The sequence below is a fragment of the Eleginops maclovinus genome, chromosome 1 (genome assembly GCF_036324505.1).
Source record: "Eleginops maclovinus isolate JMC-PN-2008 ecotype Puerto Natales chromosome 1, JC_Emac_rtc_rv5, whole genome shotgun sequence".
NCBI classification, from domain to species: Eukaryota; Metazoa; Chordata; class Actinopteri; order Perciformes; family Eleginopidae; genus Eleginops; species Eleginops maclovinus.
The window spans coordinates 12,172,362-12,186,980 of record NC_086349.1 but is presented as its reverse complement, the minus strand read 5'-3'; the positions used below and the strand labels follow the sequence as shown (position 1 = coordinate 12,186,980).

At 41.3% G+C, this 14,619-nt stretch overlaps 3 protein-coding genes across 5 annotated transcripts in view; 1 reads left to right on the top strand and 2 right to left on the bottom strand.

Moving 5' to 3' along the window:
- The window catches only part of phactr3a (phosphatase and actin regulator 3a), a 29,718-nt gene extending 25,382 nt beyond the window's left edge, over positions 1 to 4,336 (bottom strand). For both annotated transcript variants that reach the window (XM_063885030.1, XM_063885038.1), the window contains exon 1: positions 4,084 to 4,336. In XM_063885030.1, coding sequence (XP_063741100.1) covers positions 4,084 to 4,186 — 103 coding nt within the window. In that variant the 5' untranslated portion in view covers positions 4,187 to 4,336. The remainder of the gene's footprint in view (positions 1 to 4,083) is intronic.
- Positions 4,337 to 5,221: 885 nt separating this feature from the next.
- On the top strand, positions 5,222 to 12,393 carry pigt (phosphatidylinositol glycan anchor biosynthesis, class T). Its single transcript, XM_063885017.1, has 11 exons — positions 5,222 to 5,684; positions 6,286 to 6,463; positions 6,581 to 6,708; positions 6,894 to 6,994; positions 7,192 to 7,366; positions 7,509 to 7,606; positions 8,498 to 8,654; positions 9,237 to 9,437; positions 10,274 to 10,439; positions 10,810 to 10,893; positions 10,972 to 12,393. Exons 1-11 carry the CDS (start codon positions 5,234 to 5,236, stop codon positions 11,219 to 11,221), a joined length of 1,989 nt encoding a protein of 662 aa, XP_063741087.1. The 5' UTR covers positions 5,222 to 5,233; the 3' UTR covers positions 11,222 to 12,393.
- A 554-nt stretch (positions 12,394 to 12,947) lies between these two features.
- wfdc2 (WAP four-disulfide core domain 2) lies at positions 12,948 to 14,398 on the bottom strand. Of its 2 annotated transcripts, XM_063884995.1 has the most exons (4): positions 14,209 to 14,397; positions 13,919 to 14,062; positions 13,632 to 13,769; positions 12,948 to 13,547 (listed from the first exon to the last, which is right to left on the bottom strand). In XM_063884995.1, the coding sequence occupies exons 1-4, from the start codon at positions 14,306 to 14,308 to the stop codon at positions 13,414 to 13,416; spliced, it is 516 nt and encodes a 171-aa protein (XP_063741065.1). In that variant the 5' UTR covers positions 14,309 to 14,397; the 3' UTR covers positions 12,948 to 13,413. The 2 variants fall into 2 exon arrangements, with proteins under 2 accessions (XP_063741065.1, XP_063741074.1); XM_063885004.1 differs by lacking the exon at positions 13,919 to 14,062 and having other exon boundaries at positions 14,209 to 14,398.
- Positions 14,399 to 14,619: the final 221 nt, after the last annotated feature.

The window sequence follows — 14,619 nt, the reverse complement described above, 5'->3', positions numbered from 1 at the left end:
ACTTTTCCAAATTCCAGTGATGTTATTAAGGGACTTGATATCCAACAGTCTTCAGTCAAAGATATTCAGTACAAAGGGATTTAAAGGGACATTGTTTAGGATTTGGTAGCATCTAGCTTAAAGTAAATACCATTCCTGTCTCCTTTACACAACTCTGGTAACTAGCCGCTGTGCGGAAAACCCTAGTTATGTGATAGAATTATTCGGGGCCTTCACCACGCTCGTGGGCCTTTGTTACCATAACACTATTTTAGGAGCAACAAATGAAAAGGCGGCAGGTGTAAGAAATAGGTGTCAGACAACTAGTGTAAAAATGTGGAAAGGCCCTATAAAGCCAGTGTTCGCATTGTCCTTGTCCTAAGCTACTGTTTAAAAATGGCGTTGCAACATGGCTGACTGTGAATGAGGAACCACGCCCAATAAAGGGATCATATCTGAAATCTGGATAGACGGACGGACGGACGGAGGGACGGAAAGACAGACAGACAGACAGACAGACAGACAGAAAGACAGACAGACAGACAGACAGACACACAGACAGACAGACAGACAGACAGACAGACAGACAGACAGACAGACAGACAGACAGACAGACAGACAGACAGACAGACAGACAGACAGACAGACAGACAGACAGACAGACAGACAGACAGACAGACAGACAGATAGATTCAAACAAAGCATTGGCATATGCAAGGGGGAAATATTATACAATACCCGCTGACTCAGATTTTCCCTTATTTACTCATGAGGGCACGAGTATATTGGAGGTATTATATTTAATACATTGCTCTGCTCTGATTTGGGGTGAGTCATCGTAACGCCTCAATATCCCATTTCACTGGGTTTGATGTGTCTACTTGTTCATTAGGGGGACTCCACTTAAACCTACAATCCTCAGAGATTCTTCTGATGTCAGATCTGACAGGATTACCCAGGTATCAGTCAGGCCAGCGGAAGAGGATGAGACCAAAAAGACCCCTGATCAGTGGGGCACTTGTGGTAAGAGACACTCTCCTATAACCGAACAAATTGGGTCCGACTGTTCAAGGGTTTAATCTGCCATGTGAGCTGAGATCCACCAGGCTGAAGTCGCCTTGAGCAAAATGTAGGCTCTGTGGACACTGTTCTTTCATTTACCCTGTGCTCTGACTGCTCAAGAGACAGGGCAAGTGAAAAGACATGAAATATTACAAGATTTGTGGGTTGCTGGTGATTTGCAGCTATAGTGATGTTAAAACCAAGAGTCAATAAATCAAATAAATAGATTGTCAAAAAATTAAAGTTACTTACAAATGTCCGTTCCTGCTTCTAAAGGGGGCAAAAATATACAGCCTTTCTCTGTTTTATGTCATTGTACAATACATATGTTGGCAAGCCCCCTAAAGACATCCTCTTAGACTATGGTAAATTGTGATAAGCACTTTTACCCTTCAATCTGAGCTGATGGAATAACTGATAGTTGCAGCGATGTCTGAATGTGTGTATATCAACTGAATTATTGCTGATTTTCCCATTCTACTCTCCTGTGTCCAATGTAGCGGTGTAGGAGAATATTGATACACTTGAGTATTGTGATATTGTGACAGTGGCTCAGATTGCACAAAAAGTAGTGCTATGATGTTGGATGTCGCCGGCATGGAGATACATTCTGATCCTAATGTGCTGATTGCAAAGAACAGTAACAGTTTTTACTCAGATTGTATGCAAACAGGTTGTGTTTTTTATACTACAGTTTACCTAAAATGTGATGATTAAAAATGTGTATTGTTTTACAGTATCACAATATATCCATATCTTTTTACCATGACTCGTATCTTATCACTAGCGTCTCGCAAACACAGCGCCCTGGTCTGATGTAACTATTTTCAAACTTCCTGCCGAAATATACCTCGCTTCTCTTGCTGTTTACATCTTTCTTTAGGACAGTGGAATGATGAAGTGGCATGAAGCTACAGGGACAGCCCTGTTTGGACACGCTCCCTGTCCGCAAAGCCTCAAGGTGTCCTCTCCACACCATTACCTTGTTCAACACTTTGCGCTGACTAAGTGTAAGTTGGAGTGAAAGTGGCATTTCATTAGCAGGACAATCTAAAAGGTCCTTGTCTGGACAAACTGACTTAACATGTTTTTACAATACAGCCCCTTTGACTTGACTTGTGTCCCTAAATATCTTTGATATATATAACAGCAACCGCTCAAGCTAGGATGTCTTGTATCAGATTTCAGGACAAAACCTCAGAAAAAAGTTATCACAACAATACTAGAAATCATAATGAGAGATAAACCTGAACATGATACTCAACACTGTAAATAAGAAGTACAATTGGATTGTTGTTAGGATGGATTTGTCCTGCTCTATTATAACTGCACCTTCATTTAGAGAAAACACAGCTAGGATTCTCTGATGTGCATCCGTGACTTCTGTCTCTATTGACTCTTCTCCTCAGTGATGAGTAAGGAGGATGAATACAGTGTCCGCCTCTGCAGCTGCAAAGGCCACTGTGTTAGGGGAAAAAGGCAGTCTTTGCCAAAGTAATCCTTTGGCAAAGACTGGTGTCCCAGACGCTATCGCAATGATGATCCACGCAGAGGGGATGGGCCATGTTTTTATGTACTTTGGGTCACCAGACACTGACTTTGTCCTTGCAGTGTATTGACAACTGTGTCCACATATTTGACAGTAGTGCAGTTGTGCATATTCGAGCGTAAGAGGAGGATATTCAGTGTTCCCCGATAGCTGTAGCTCTGAAGACTTGCAATGGCTGATCTACCAGACTGCCGTGTTGTTTATTCAGACCCAGTGTGACATTATCACATCCAACAACGTGTGAATTAAATCATCCACAGGAGGGTTGATTTCAGCAAGTGTCCATTAAAATGTGCCATGGGCAGTTGATGATTGCAGACAGGTGCGATTTAAGAGATGTGAAAAAGACCGGCCTCATTAGTAAACAGTTGAAAGTTGAGGGACAGTGGATATTTTTTTCTGAATCATCCAATCAAGCATTCTTCATGTGCGTAAAACTCACCATGCGTGGGAGTATAGCAAATGACTCTTTCTAAGCCCACACAAGGTGGCCACAAATAGCCTCACTTACATACAAATCTAACAATGTATTTGCAAGGGAGGAAAGATTGTGGAGCGAGAAGAATTCACAGCAAGCACATGAACCACCTGAAGTCTGTTTGCAGGAGTTCATCAGGGTACTGCCGAACTTGACTGCTCCCTGGTGTTCTCATTTTATTAATGAAAGACCAATTCATTATTCCTTATGCAAAGGGATGACTAACAGACCACACCAGAGATAAACAAATGTTCCATGTTGGAAAGCACACCTGCAGGAGGCATGGATTGGTGAACCGCTTGAAAGGCTGTGCTGAATTGGTGTATTTCCACCCAAAGCCTAAGTCACGTGGACGTTCGTTCATTGATCACAACAGTGATCATTTCAGTGTGGGGAAGAGTGAAGGGGGTGGGGGAGACAAAGCTGTCAATACCCAGGGTCAGAGCGAAGGGCTTCATTAAAAAAAAAAACCTGTGCATGTGCCCTTTGAAACACTAAAACCTAACACCAAACAACCCCCATGTGTCTCCTGAGTAATGAGGCGATAATGGTGGCTTATAAAACAACAAAAACACTCAGTTTAGCATCATGGACCACACATGCATGCGGATTTTGTGACGAGAAATTTACGTGCTACAGAGGGAGGTTATCATGTGGCAATATAGACTGAAAATGTTGCACGATAGAATTAGAAAGGCATACATGCGCGTTCATAAATACTACTTCCAGCTTTAACAGCTCTATGGGCTACTGGCGCCTTTATAATGCATGCAGCCATTCACAGACGCGCTGATATGGCACATTAATTTTCAATTTGCTGCTCCGCGGTTTAGTGTTACAGCCTGTATTTTACGTCCAAGATTGGAGGCATATGCGCTAATTATCCCTTACTCTATATCCCGGTGGGCAAGCGATGAAGCCTCCTGGAAACCGCTGCATCGTTAAAGAAGCGGAAACATAAAAACACTTGCATACATATGAAAATAATATCCAGACAATGACGCGTATATCTTACCTGTGCCATGAACCAAATCGATGCCTGGTTCGGTGAGTATGTTCGGGTCACTTTGAGATCTGCCTCGTTGCAGACAGCCGTCTAGTCCATCCGATGTAGCCATGGGGAGACAGCACAGGAATCCTGAATAAAATATTGAAAACCCAACCAGAGGCAGGCAAGGTCAGGAGGAAAGCAACGAGCGAATACAGATTTAATTCGCTCCGACAACCGCCGCTTTGAGCATCTACCAGAGAGCCATGGCTGAGCTGAAATTCCGTGTGTGTGTGTGTGTGTGTGTGTGTGTGTGTGTGTGTGTGTGTGTGTGTGTGTGTGTGTGTGTGTGTGTGTGTGTGTGTGTGTGTGTGTCTGGGCCGTGTGCGCGCGTCGATGTGTGGATGTGGGAGGGGTGATATGCCCCCGATGATGCCCGTCCTTGTCCAGCAAAACGACAAAATATTCAACACACACAACAAGCATGTTGCAAACATTGATGTTTGGAGCGTATAATTATGTACTTTATTCTGATTACATATTGGGAACACATCAGTACCCTTTTACGTCCCCCTCTCGCATCTTTTATTTTGTGTCTATAAGCTTTATAATAGAGATAAACAGCCCTAGTAACGCTATAAAATGACAGATTTACTTGAGAAATCATTATGATATCTTATTTATCAAGAATGAATGACATCGCCTTTAATTGGTTTATTATTTAAAATGCACCACATTGGCAGACTGATAGCATACATTGGCTTTACTCATGTGGAATTACCTAAAAGGTGCATTGATCAATTATCATGTGTTGTGATTTAAAATGTTAATCGAGGTCCAACACAACAGAGCATTTATTTAAGAAACTGCAAACAAAAGAAAACTATGAACAGTCAGAAAACATAATTTGCAAATTGTAGGAAGCACATTTTGTATAAATACCCTGTATCAAAAATTCTTTATTTAAAACATTATTAAGATCTACAGTATATGCTACCTCCTCTTTCACATAAAAAGGTTTTTGTTTAGAGGAACTGCTTAAAACAAAACATAACGATTTCAAAGTAGTATTTTACTCTAACACGTCAAAAAAAGGCAATATTTTTGCTTAAGACAAAGCAGGTTCATCAGTGACACAGAAATATATTTGGAAGCAGCCCATTGGCTTATTCCACGTATGACGCGTAATGCGGAAGTGAACCATCGCCGGAAGAGAAAGATGGCAGCCCACAGGTGCAGCTACTCGGCTCTGCTGCTGATTATTTGTAGTGTTTCAGTGTTTATTGTCGCATACAGTCAAGAAACGACTCCAGCGGTTGATCACCATGCTGCTGCGGTCGAGGATCATCCACAAGCAACCACAGACACAACGGAAAAAACGTCCCAGCAGCCCGCGGTGGAGGAGAGGAGCTGGGAAGAAACTGAGGTTGAGGAGGTGACACTCCATGAAGCTCCAGCTGGTACACAGGACACTTCTGCCCCTGAAACCGAGGCCCCCTCCCCGGTACCACAGCCTAAAGACGATTTCAAGGAGGAGCTGGTCATCAGACCGCTGCATTCAGGAGATATTTATGCCAGCTTCCAGTTCCGCACCCTGTGGGAGACTGACTTCATGAGAGGAAACAAAGGTAAGCTAACTGTTAGCACTGATTTGAGTCAGAAACACATATATTCATTTCTCTAATGGTTATTATTCAAACGCTCCATTTAAACGATTGTAGTGTTTGGTGGAAGTTGTGTAATAGTATAGAAGTGAATATCCAGGTTTTGAACTGGATCCCTTACTTAGTCTGGTAAGTATTGGGAAAATATGAACTCCTTAAACTGTAGGTTTTGTATTTAGATTCCTTTTTTCATTTGGACATTTGGATTAACATACTCTACTGATTGACATACGGAGGTCTGAAAAGACTTTACTAAAATCTTTCAGGCACATTTTTATATACGACAGGAAAGATGTGTTCATGTATAAACTATACTACATTTTTTGATCCTTGCATTAATATGACATTTTTAGTAAAGGTGCCAAGATCAGTGCTTTTCATTCAGGCTATTTTTTTTTTTTACCACAAATGTAGCCTTACACTAGTACAACTTGTAAACTGTAAATAAAGTTGAATAGCTTGATGATATTGATAAATACCTTTTTTTTCGTTCACATCCACATCATAAGACAATGGTTTTGCTCACTATTAGCCTACACTGTGTAATGTAATGTTTATTTTTCAGTGTCCCACTACCGGCTGTTTCCAAAGTCTCTGGGCCAGGTCATCTCCAAGTTCTCAGTGCGAGAGCTGCACATCTCCTTCACGCAGGGCTACTGGAGGACCATGCAGTGGGGGCAGCCATTTCAGCCGGCACCTCCTGGAGCTGAGCTCTGGGTGTGGTTCCAGGACTCAGTGACAGAGTGAGTACGGCCCTCTGGTGGCTGCAGGGCTTCAGTGGCAATGAGTTTTTTCAACTCATTGGACTTGCTTTGTCAGTTTTTTCAAAATGCTCTAACAGGTTTCTGCCCTTTTTATAGTGTTGATGGCACATGGAAGGAGCTGACAAATGTTCTGTCTGGAATCTTCTGCGCTTCACTGAACTTTATTGACTCCACCAACACAGTTCAGCCCAGTGCGTCTTTCAAACCGCTGGGAATAGGCAACGGTAAAGTGATGCTTTTTTTGAAAATCTCCCTTTGCATTTTGTAAAGCTCTCTATTGACTAGCCTGCATAAAAGCTAATGGTATAATTGCAAACTGCCATAACTTATGGCAGCATGCTTGTACTACAGAGACGTTCCAAGATGAATTATTTATAGACTGATTTTGTTTTTTGTGTTGAACTTGAAGTGACAGACCACCGTTTCCTCCGCTATGCCACCCTCCCACGAGAGATTGTTTGTACTGAAAATTTGACACCCTGGAAGAAACTCTTGCCATGTGGATCCAAGGTGGGCGACTATGTTTGTTTTGTCTTTTCTACAAAAAAGAACACCACACAGATTTCAAAAGCCACGTTGACTTCTTTGTATTATATACCTACTGACATCTTGAACCATGTCTGAAAAACCATATGAGCCCGACATTCTCACTACAGCTAACGCAGTTTCTTCTTCTGTTTCTTTTTGTGGCGGTGTTGCATTCATAGGCTGGTCTCGCTGTCCTGTTGAAGTCAGAGAAACTCTTCCACAGCAGTTTTCATTCCCAAGCAGTGCACATCAGACCTGTGTGCCAGGACTTGCAGTGTAAAACCACATCCTGGGAGCTGAGACAGACTCTGAATGTCGTCTTTGACCTGCACACCCCTGGCCAGGGCAAACGAGGTGAGAAAAAGTGCATTCTTTCCAGCATACACCCCACATTGAAGATTACTGTTCTTGGGTTATTTCGTGTTTTGTAATCGAATAAACACATGAGGACGCACGCCTCCGTGCCCTGTTTAACCTAAGCTGTTTGTTGTTTCAGAGTGGTCTCTGTTTAAGATGTTCTCTCGGACCTTGACAGAAGCTTGTCCATTGGCCTCCTCCAGTAAAATCTACATCGACATCACAGACGACCCTCAGGTTTGACTCTTACATAATATGCCAATAATCAGTCTTGGTAATTCCCCCAAAGCAAAACAAAATGCTTTTTCTGCGGTCAAACTGACCTTTGGAGTTTAATAATTTTTTGGGCCTCTGTGTTGAGATGACCGTCTGTTCATTTTTGTGAAGGCGATATTGAAGGAACACCTTTTTAAAGCCATTTATCCAAATTTGGTATAGATATCAACTTGGATTCAAAGAAGATCTAATTTGGTGGTCAAAGCTCACTGTGACATCACAAAACATGTCTTCGACCATAACTTAAGAATTATTATGTTTTTTCCTGAGCATTCACACAAATGTCTTTAGGATAAAATAATTAATTGATGACATTTTTGACAGACTTCTATAGCAAGAAAAAACGCAAAAAGGGGAAATACATCGGGCGGCGGATCAAAATTAAACCCAGGCCAGTAAGGACTAAGCTTTATCAGATGGGGCATATGCTCTACCAGGGTGACCCCCAACCCCTCTTTGAATTTGTTGACCTTTAGTAGCTATGGAGCTGTTTGTTGATGAGCTGGCAAAATGTGCTGCAATGCGCCAACAAAAGTGGTGAATAAGAAGACTGCTACCAAGAAAGCATAGATGTTAACAATGCAGGATATTTATTCAATACAATTAATCTTTGTAAAATAAACGCCATTCCTTTGTTTGATTAGGAAAAAAATGCACTGCACACATTTGTTTGAGTCAGGGATTTACAGTAGAACAATGCGTGACATTGAATGTAAACTCAACTTTATTTTGCTATAAGAAAACTCCACATGGTACCGTTAGAGGTGATTTGATCAGACGTAGAAATAGGTTTTATCTTTTACAGTGTGTATGGGTTTTGCAACTCAAGAGAAATTCGATGTCATTTTGCAGGGCGAGCTGTTTGAGTTGAGCCCGGCCACTCCCCTGCTGAGCCAGGCGATGGTGCTCGGGGACAGACGAACCTTCTCCGTCTACGATCTGACGCAGCCAACCACCTTTGGCACTGTGCGCTCTCTCAACCTGCTGATCCGCTGGAAATCCAGTGTGGGTGAGTGTGAACAGCAGAGCATGTCACCGCTTTTGACCAGAGACTGGACATACAGTAGTCTCACATGACACCAGACGGATTATAAAGGAGTAAACAAACATTTTTGAACTGCATCTGTTTGTCATCGCTCTCTTGACTACATCTTCTGTTCTGCTATTCAGTATTTTCTGAGTTTGCATAATAATTTCTATCTGCAATCTGTTCCTTTGCAACCTGTTCTCTGTTTTGGGACAGAAAGTCAGTAACGAGCAGCAGCTGAAGTCACTTTAAGATTGCAACATGAGACAGTTTTTAGAAAACATTTATTCATGCCAAAAAGGCAAATAAGAAAACACTTCTTGTGTCTGAGATAATTATGTTTTGTACAGAAGACACATTGTTTCTATTTGTTCCCAGAGGCTCCCTAATTTCTCAGCATTAGTCATACTCACAGATTTTTTTGAGTCATATTTTTTGATTTCTCTTTTAATGGTCATAAATTATATTCTCTAACTTTGCGAATTTAATTGTCTCAATGTTTCCCATATGGTTAACCATTAAACCTCTCATACTAAAACTCAATCTCATTCTCCCCTCCTTAAGGAGGGATGCTGCGTCCCCTGCTCCACGCTGAGCGCTATGTGGCTGGGTACGGCCTGCAGACAGGAGAGATTCACACGCTGATGTACAACAACCACCCATACAGGTCGTTCCCCGTGCTGCTGCTGGACTCCGTGCCTTGGTACCTTCGTCTCTACATCCACACCCTCACTGTGACCAGCAAGGGGAAGGACAACAAACCCAGTGAGTCACTTCGAGGAGGACTGTGCTACACGCCTTAAAGAGCTATTAGTCTGAAATTAACAATTACAATTGCGCCAAAGCTGGAACAATTTTTCTACGATTGGTACATTATTGATAGAAACTCACAAGTGTTTACTTTTTGAGATATTAGAAAACCAGGGCAGCCTTAAATGAAGAGTAAACATTAAGTGTGACATTTCTCAATGTACTTAATTTGACTATCCCAAATATTTTTTAGACTATTGTACTTTTATGTCAGAATGACTTAGTAGGTAGTATACGTGGTCTTGAGCACAGATATCAACAGAACATTTCTGCCCAAGATTTGAATTTATTAATTACACTGCTTTTATTGATTATTCACAGATGTGTTAATTATTGTAGCTACACAAGTTATACACTTGACATTAGCTTCCCTACAGGAATCATTGTTTTATGTAATTTCATGTGATTGCTTCTTTTCACCAGAGGGAGGAGAACATGAGCCCTATTTTCTTGCCACTCTCTTTCTCGTCCCTTTTGCTTTTTATTCACTGAGCATGTCGACGACTGAAAGTACTGAACAGTTCATGGATTTAAAACATTAAGTATTTTACGATCTTTCTTTCTTTTTTAATGGAAATCAGTGAAAAGAGGGACTTAAATAGATATGATCAAATCTTTTGCTTCTGAAAAAGCTGCAGTAATTTAAGAGCTTCTTTGTCAAAGTGAAAAGGCTCAGTCCTCTAGTTTCATTGTCACATTGTTCATATATGTATATAAAACATGTGAAACTGCAGAGGGTTAGCATAAACATTACAATGGTGTATTAATGGTCACTCTTCTTCCTGCACCAGGCTACATCCACTACGAGCCATCTAAGGATCGCGAGAGGCCCCACCTGTTGGAGATGCTCGTCCAGCTTCCTCCCAACTCCGTCACTGAGGTCACAGTGGAGTTTGAGAGGGCTCTGCTCAAGTGGACTGAATACACCCCTGATCCCAACCACGGCTTCTATGTTGGGTATGTAAACTTATTCAAAGTTATTGTTTCCAGAAAGAAGACGCAGCACAAGTTCTAAGAACTCAAAACACATCTGTTTGTCATGCTATCAGCCTCAATTAACTCAATCAACTCTCTACATCTCTGTGACCAGCCTTTGTTTATTTCTGTTGTTTTTGTTATCTTCTCATTTGTTTTCCACCAAGACCCCTCGTCCTACTGTAAGGCGTCCTTGGGTTTTTTGAAAGTTATTCTTACTGTTATGTCATCTGTGTCCTTTCACACATTGTGGTGTAGCGTGAGTTTAAGGGCTGTAAGAGGGAAATGTTTTTTTAATTAGTTTTTTTGTCTCTTTCGAAATGACTAACCTTTTTTTTTTTTCAACATTTAGGTCTTCAGTAATTAGCTCTCTTGTACCGAGCATTGTCGCCATGGATACAAACATAACGCAGGATCGGCCACTTTTCAGCAGCTTGTAAGTAATGAGTGTTTTGTTTTTCTGATGTTGAGGAACACATTGTACAGTCTATTTATAATTTCCCATCTCCCCCAGTTTCCCCTGTAAAGAGGAGTCCAGCTACTTTGTGCGCGTCTACACAGAGCCTCTGCTCGTCAACCTGCCAACTCCAGACTTCAGCATGCCATATAACGTCATCTGCTTGACCTGCACTGTGGTTGCCGTGGGCTACGGCTCCCTCTACAACCTACTGACCCGGAGCTTCCAGATAGAGGAGCCCAGCCCGGGATTGGCCAAGCGGTTAGCCAACATCATCCGCAAGATGAGGGGCGTACCGCCACTCTGAGGCTGGACAGAAGGCCAACTGGCTCTGCTTTTAGGAAGGACGTTCTCCTCTTGGTGAAACCACAGGTAAACATGTGAAGCTCAGGGACTGAGTCGAGCACTGCTATGAATGTTTCTTTAAACATTCATCTTGAAGGTTTGTTTTTTGAAATGAAAGACAACAAATCGTTTTTTATTTAACATAAAATTATTCGGAAGGATAATTTCATGCCGGTGAAGGACAAGAACCTAAAGACGTTTCTCTACCTGGACGGAAAGTAAGAGCTCTGTTTTTGTAAGGAACCAAAGCTATGCACTACGCTGCAGTGGATAGCGCGTCACTGTGGGTTGGTTAAAATATTTTGTGGGTTTTTTTTATGTTTAAGCCACAACTCCATTACATCATAATATTTGAGACATTTTGTTACAATGGAGGGTAAGATGATGTTTCTACAAATATGAAACTGATTGCCTGCCACATCATAAAAAGCCTTAGAGCTTAATAGAACAAGGAATGATGACCTTTGTTTTCATACTCTATTCCTACCTGTTGTTTTGTTTAGAGATTTAATTACTCAGTTCGAAATGTCACATCTCCCCAAAAGTCATTACAGAATATATAATGTAGACAGCAAAATGTTACTATGGGAAACCAAGTAGTATGCCCTTATATTTATTCTTCCCTAAATCATTTGTGGTATCCGACAACTGTTTTATAGTAGTTTTAATATATAAGAGAAGAAGACATGCCCACAAAATCTATGAAAAGTAATCAAAATCTGTCTTAACAATAGCATTGCTTGTTTGGAACTACTTGCTCCACAGAAAAGGGACAGTCTTCTTACCAAACATTTATTTGGCACTTGCGTTGGATTTTGGATGCATGCTTGAATGATGAACACGATTGTCTAAAGGTCTCTTCGTAATATATTGCCTTCTAGTTGGCCGGCCTAACTCACTCATTAGTTCAATGCACTTTGGGTGTGTCTAGCTAAAAGAAGTCCTACCATGGAAAAGACTTTACCCTACCATGAAACACTACCATGCATTTGTTTGTTAAACTTTTTGTTTGTCCGTCCTTTCTGGTACACTGGCTGGGAAATGTGCACCGAATGTTTGAAGCGGTACTTTGTGTGTTTGGCGAAATGTATGTTCTTTGTTGCTTTTACAATAAACTTAAACATCTTTCTTTGATTATATCTACATTTCTAACTGAAAAATAAGGTACTCCAGTGTAAACTGCATCAGAGCTGTGTTACTTCCCACCGAGCGCCCACATTTCTGTGTAAACAAACTTGGCCCCACTTCTGGCAGACTCCGAGAGAACAAACACAGACGTCTCTGTGTTTAGCAGGTCAGCGATTCTCACTCCTTTACATTTGGCAACATGGAACAAAAACAAAGGAAAGAGCAGCATTCCACCTAAATGATGTTAATGTCTGCTCAACTGTAAACTATGTTTTCTCTCCAATCAAGAAGATAAACACAGCCAGAGAAAACAGTCTGTTTAGGATGCATAACCTGAATGATAAGTGGCTTCTCACAGCTAGGGTGTGTTTAAGATTTTGTGTAGCAGACATTCTTGGCCATCTCTTTTAATAGTGTTGTTTCTGCCAGTAAGCACTTTCCATTCTTGGCATATTCCATCTTTGTTTATTCAGCCCAGCTCTCGCCTAATAAGTCCACAAAAGAGACCTTTTAAACCCAAGACCTATAACCAGCCGGGTGAGAAATACATAAGACATTCCTGAGTTCTGAAAACATGTTTATTGGTTGAAATACAAAAAATTGCCGTATAGTTGTACAGTACATGTTTCATCAATTTGGATTATACTAGTAGATATTATATCAAAACCCATATACACAACCTGTAAAAAACTCAGATGTTATTGATATTATAATAAGATTGTATAATATATAAAAGATAAGATGTAGGGTTTTTGAAGACTATGAATGGCACCCTGCCAACTACTTCACTACTGTATTTATTCTGAAGAGTAAAATACTGAGATTTTTGTAATTAAAGTACAGGTGCATAAAATAATATCTTAACGATATCTGGAGGACAAATTTCTCTCCTCCCAAAACCATTCAACTTTGTGCAAATCAATGCTGTAATATAGTTCCAAATGGTGCTTTTATGGAGTTGAAAAAGAGAACACGATACATTTCCTGTCTTGTTATCAACTACAGCTGGGTCCCCTTAATGTCCAATCAGCAGGGCTCGCTGCAGGCGTGGCCGCAAGTTGTCTTGCAGCACTTCTGCTCTCCTTGGCACTGACCGTCATGATAGCAGTACTCTGCACACATGGGGGTTCCCTGGGGAAAAGCGCAGCGACCCCTCTTCACTGAAGAGGCAAATCACAGTGTCAACACATTTATCACTCAAACATTGCCAGAGGAACATTTGGAGGATTTGGCTCACATCTAACCTGTGTACGGGGCAATGCACTCATGTCCACATCCATTATGGCAGCACTTCTCATCATTGGGGCAGTCACTGTCATTGGAGCAAAATTCAGCACACATTCCTGAGCCCCAGTTCCTGCGAGGGCACACTCCTGGCTTGGCTGTAGGAAAAAGAGAAAATAATATATACACAGAGGGATGAAGCATAATTTGTTACAAGAACCTGTCCATTCTTGGTTCCCATGTCAGTGAAAAAGTTAAACAGATGTTTAAATAGCTGTCCACTTGAGAAAAGGTTTGTAGCTCGTACTGAAAGCAGGAGGGACACACACAGCTCCACAGTCAAAGACACAGCATTTGTGGTCAGCAGGACAGTCTTCATCACACACACACCCCTTATGTGATGGGATAACATTCAAAAGGCGTGGGCAGTGGCCTGGTTTGGGAAGAATCGCTGAGAGAAAGAGACGGTAAAGCAGAAGAGGAGAACGATAAACTGTGGAAACTTGGAATACATTAATGAAATTGTCTTTCCTGTGGAATGTAGCGCACAAACAACACATTTGAAGATTGAACTTTTAAAGATTGAAAAAAACATACCTGTTAAATTGCCATCAGCATCTGCAAAAAAAACTATGTCAAAGTGCACTAATGCACTGAGTGCAAACATCAGTGCCCAGACTGACCACTGCTGCTCCATGTTACCGTCTTTCTCACAAGAATGTTCTCCTGTTTGGACAAATATCCCAGACACAACCTGCAGGCTGAGCAGCCCAGGAGCATGCTGGGTCCTTGTGCCTGTAGAGTTAAATTCATATATGTGCACTTCAGGGTCCTGAGATATTCAAAGCGGTGGACCTAATGATGAAGTGTTTAACTTTTTTAGGAAATTACATGATGTTTAGGTCATAGTTTGAACAAAGGGGATAAAAAGCAGATAAAAGCTTTCATAGTTTTGTCATGGAAACCAGCTGAGCAATTACTTACCTAAAATGCTACATTATTATAGCA

Bases quoted from the DNA above. Each gene is read 5' to 3' on its own strand.
- wfdc2 (XM_063884995.1), bottom strand. From the start codon at position 14,308: ATGGAGCAGCAGTGGTCAGTCTGGGCACTGATGTTTGCACTCAGTGCA. The intron at 13,770-13,918 runs GTACGAGCTACA...TTTTTCCTACAG, and splicing joins GTGTGTCCCTCCTGCTTTCA to CCAAGCCAGGAGTGTGCCCT. The intron at 13,548-13,631 runs GTTAGATGTGAG...TTGCCTCTTCAG, and splicing joins GTGCATTGCCCCGTACACAG to TGAAGAGGGGTCGCTGCGCT.
- pigt (XM_063885017.1), top strand. From the start codon at position 5,234: ATGACGCGTAATGCGGAAGTGAACCATCGCCGGAAGAGAAAGATGGCA. The intron at 6,995-7,191 runs GTGGGCGACTAT...TTGCATTCATAG, and splicing joins TCTTGCCATGTGGATCCAAG to GCTGGTCTCGCTGTCCTGTT. The intron at 8,655-9,236 runs GTGAGTGTGAAC...CCCCTCCTTAAG, and splicing joins CCGCTGGAAATCCAGTGTGG to GAGGGATGCTGCGTCCCCTG.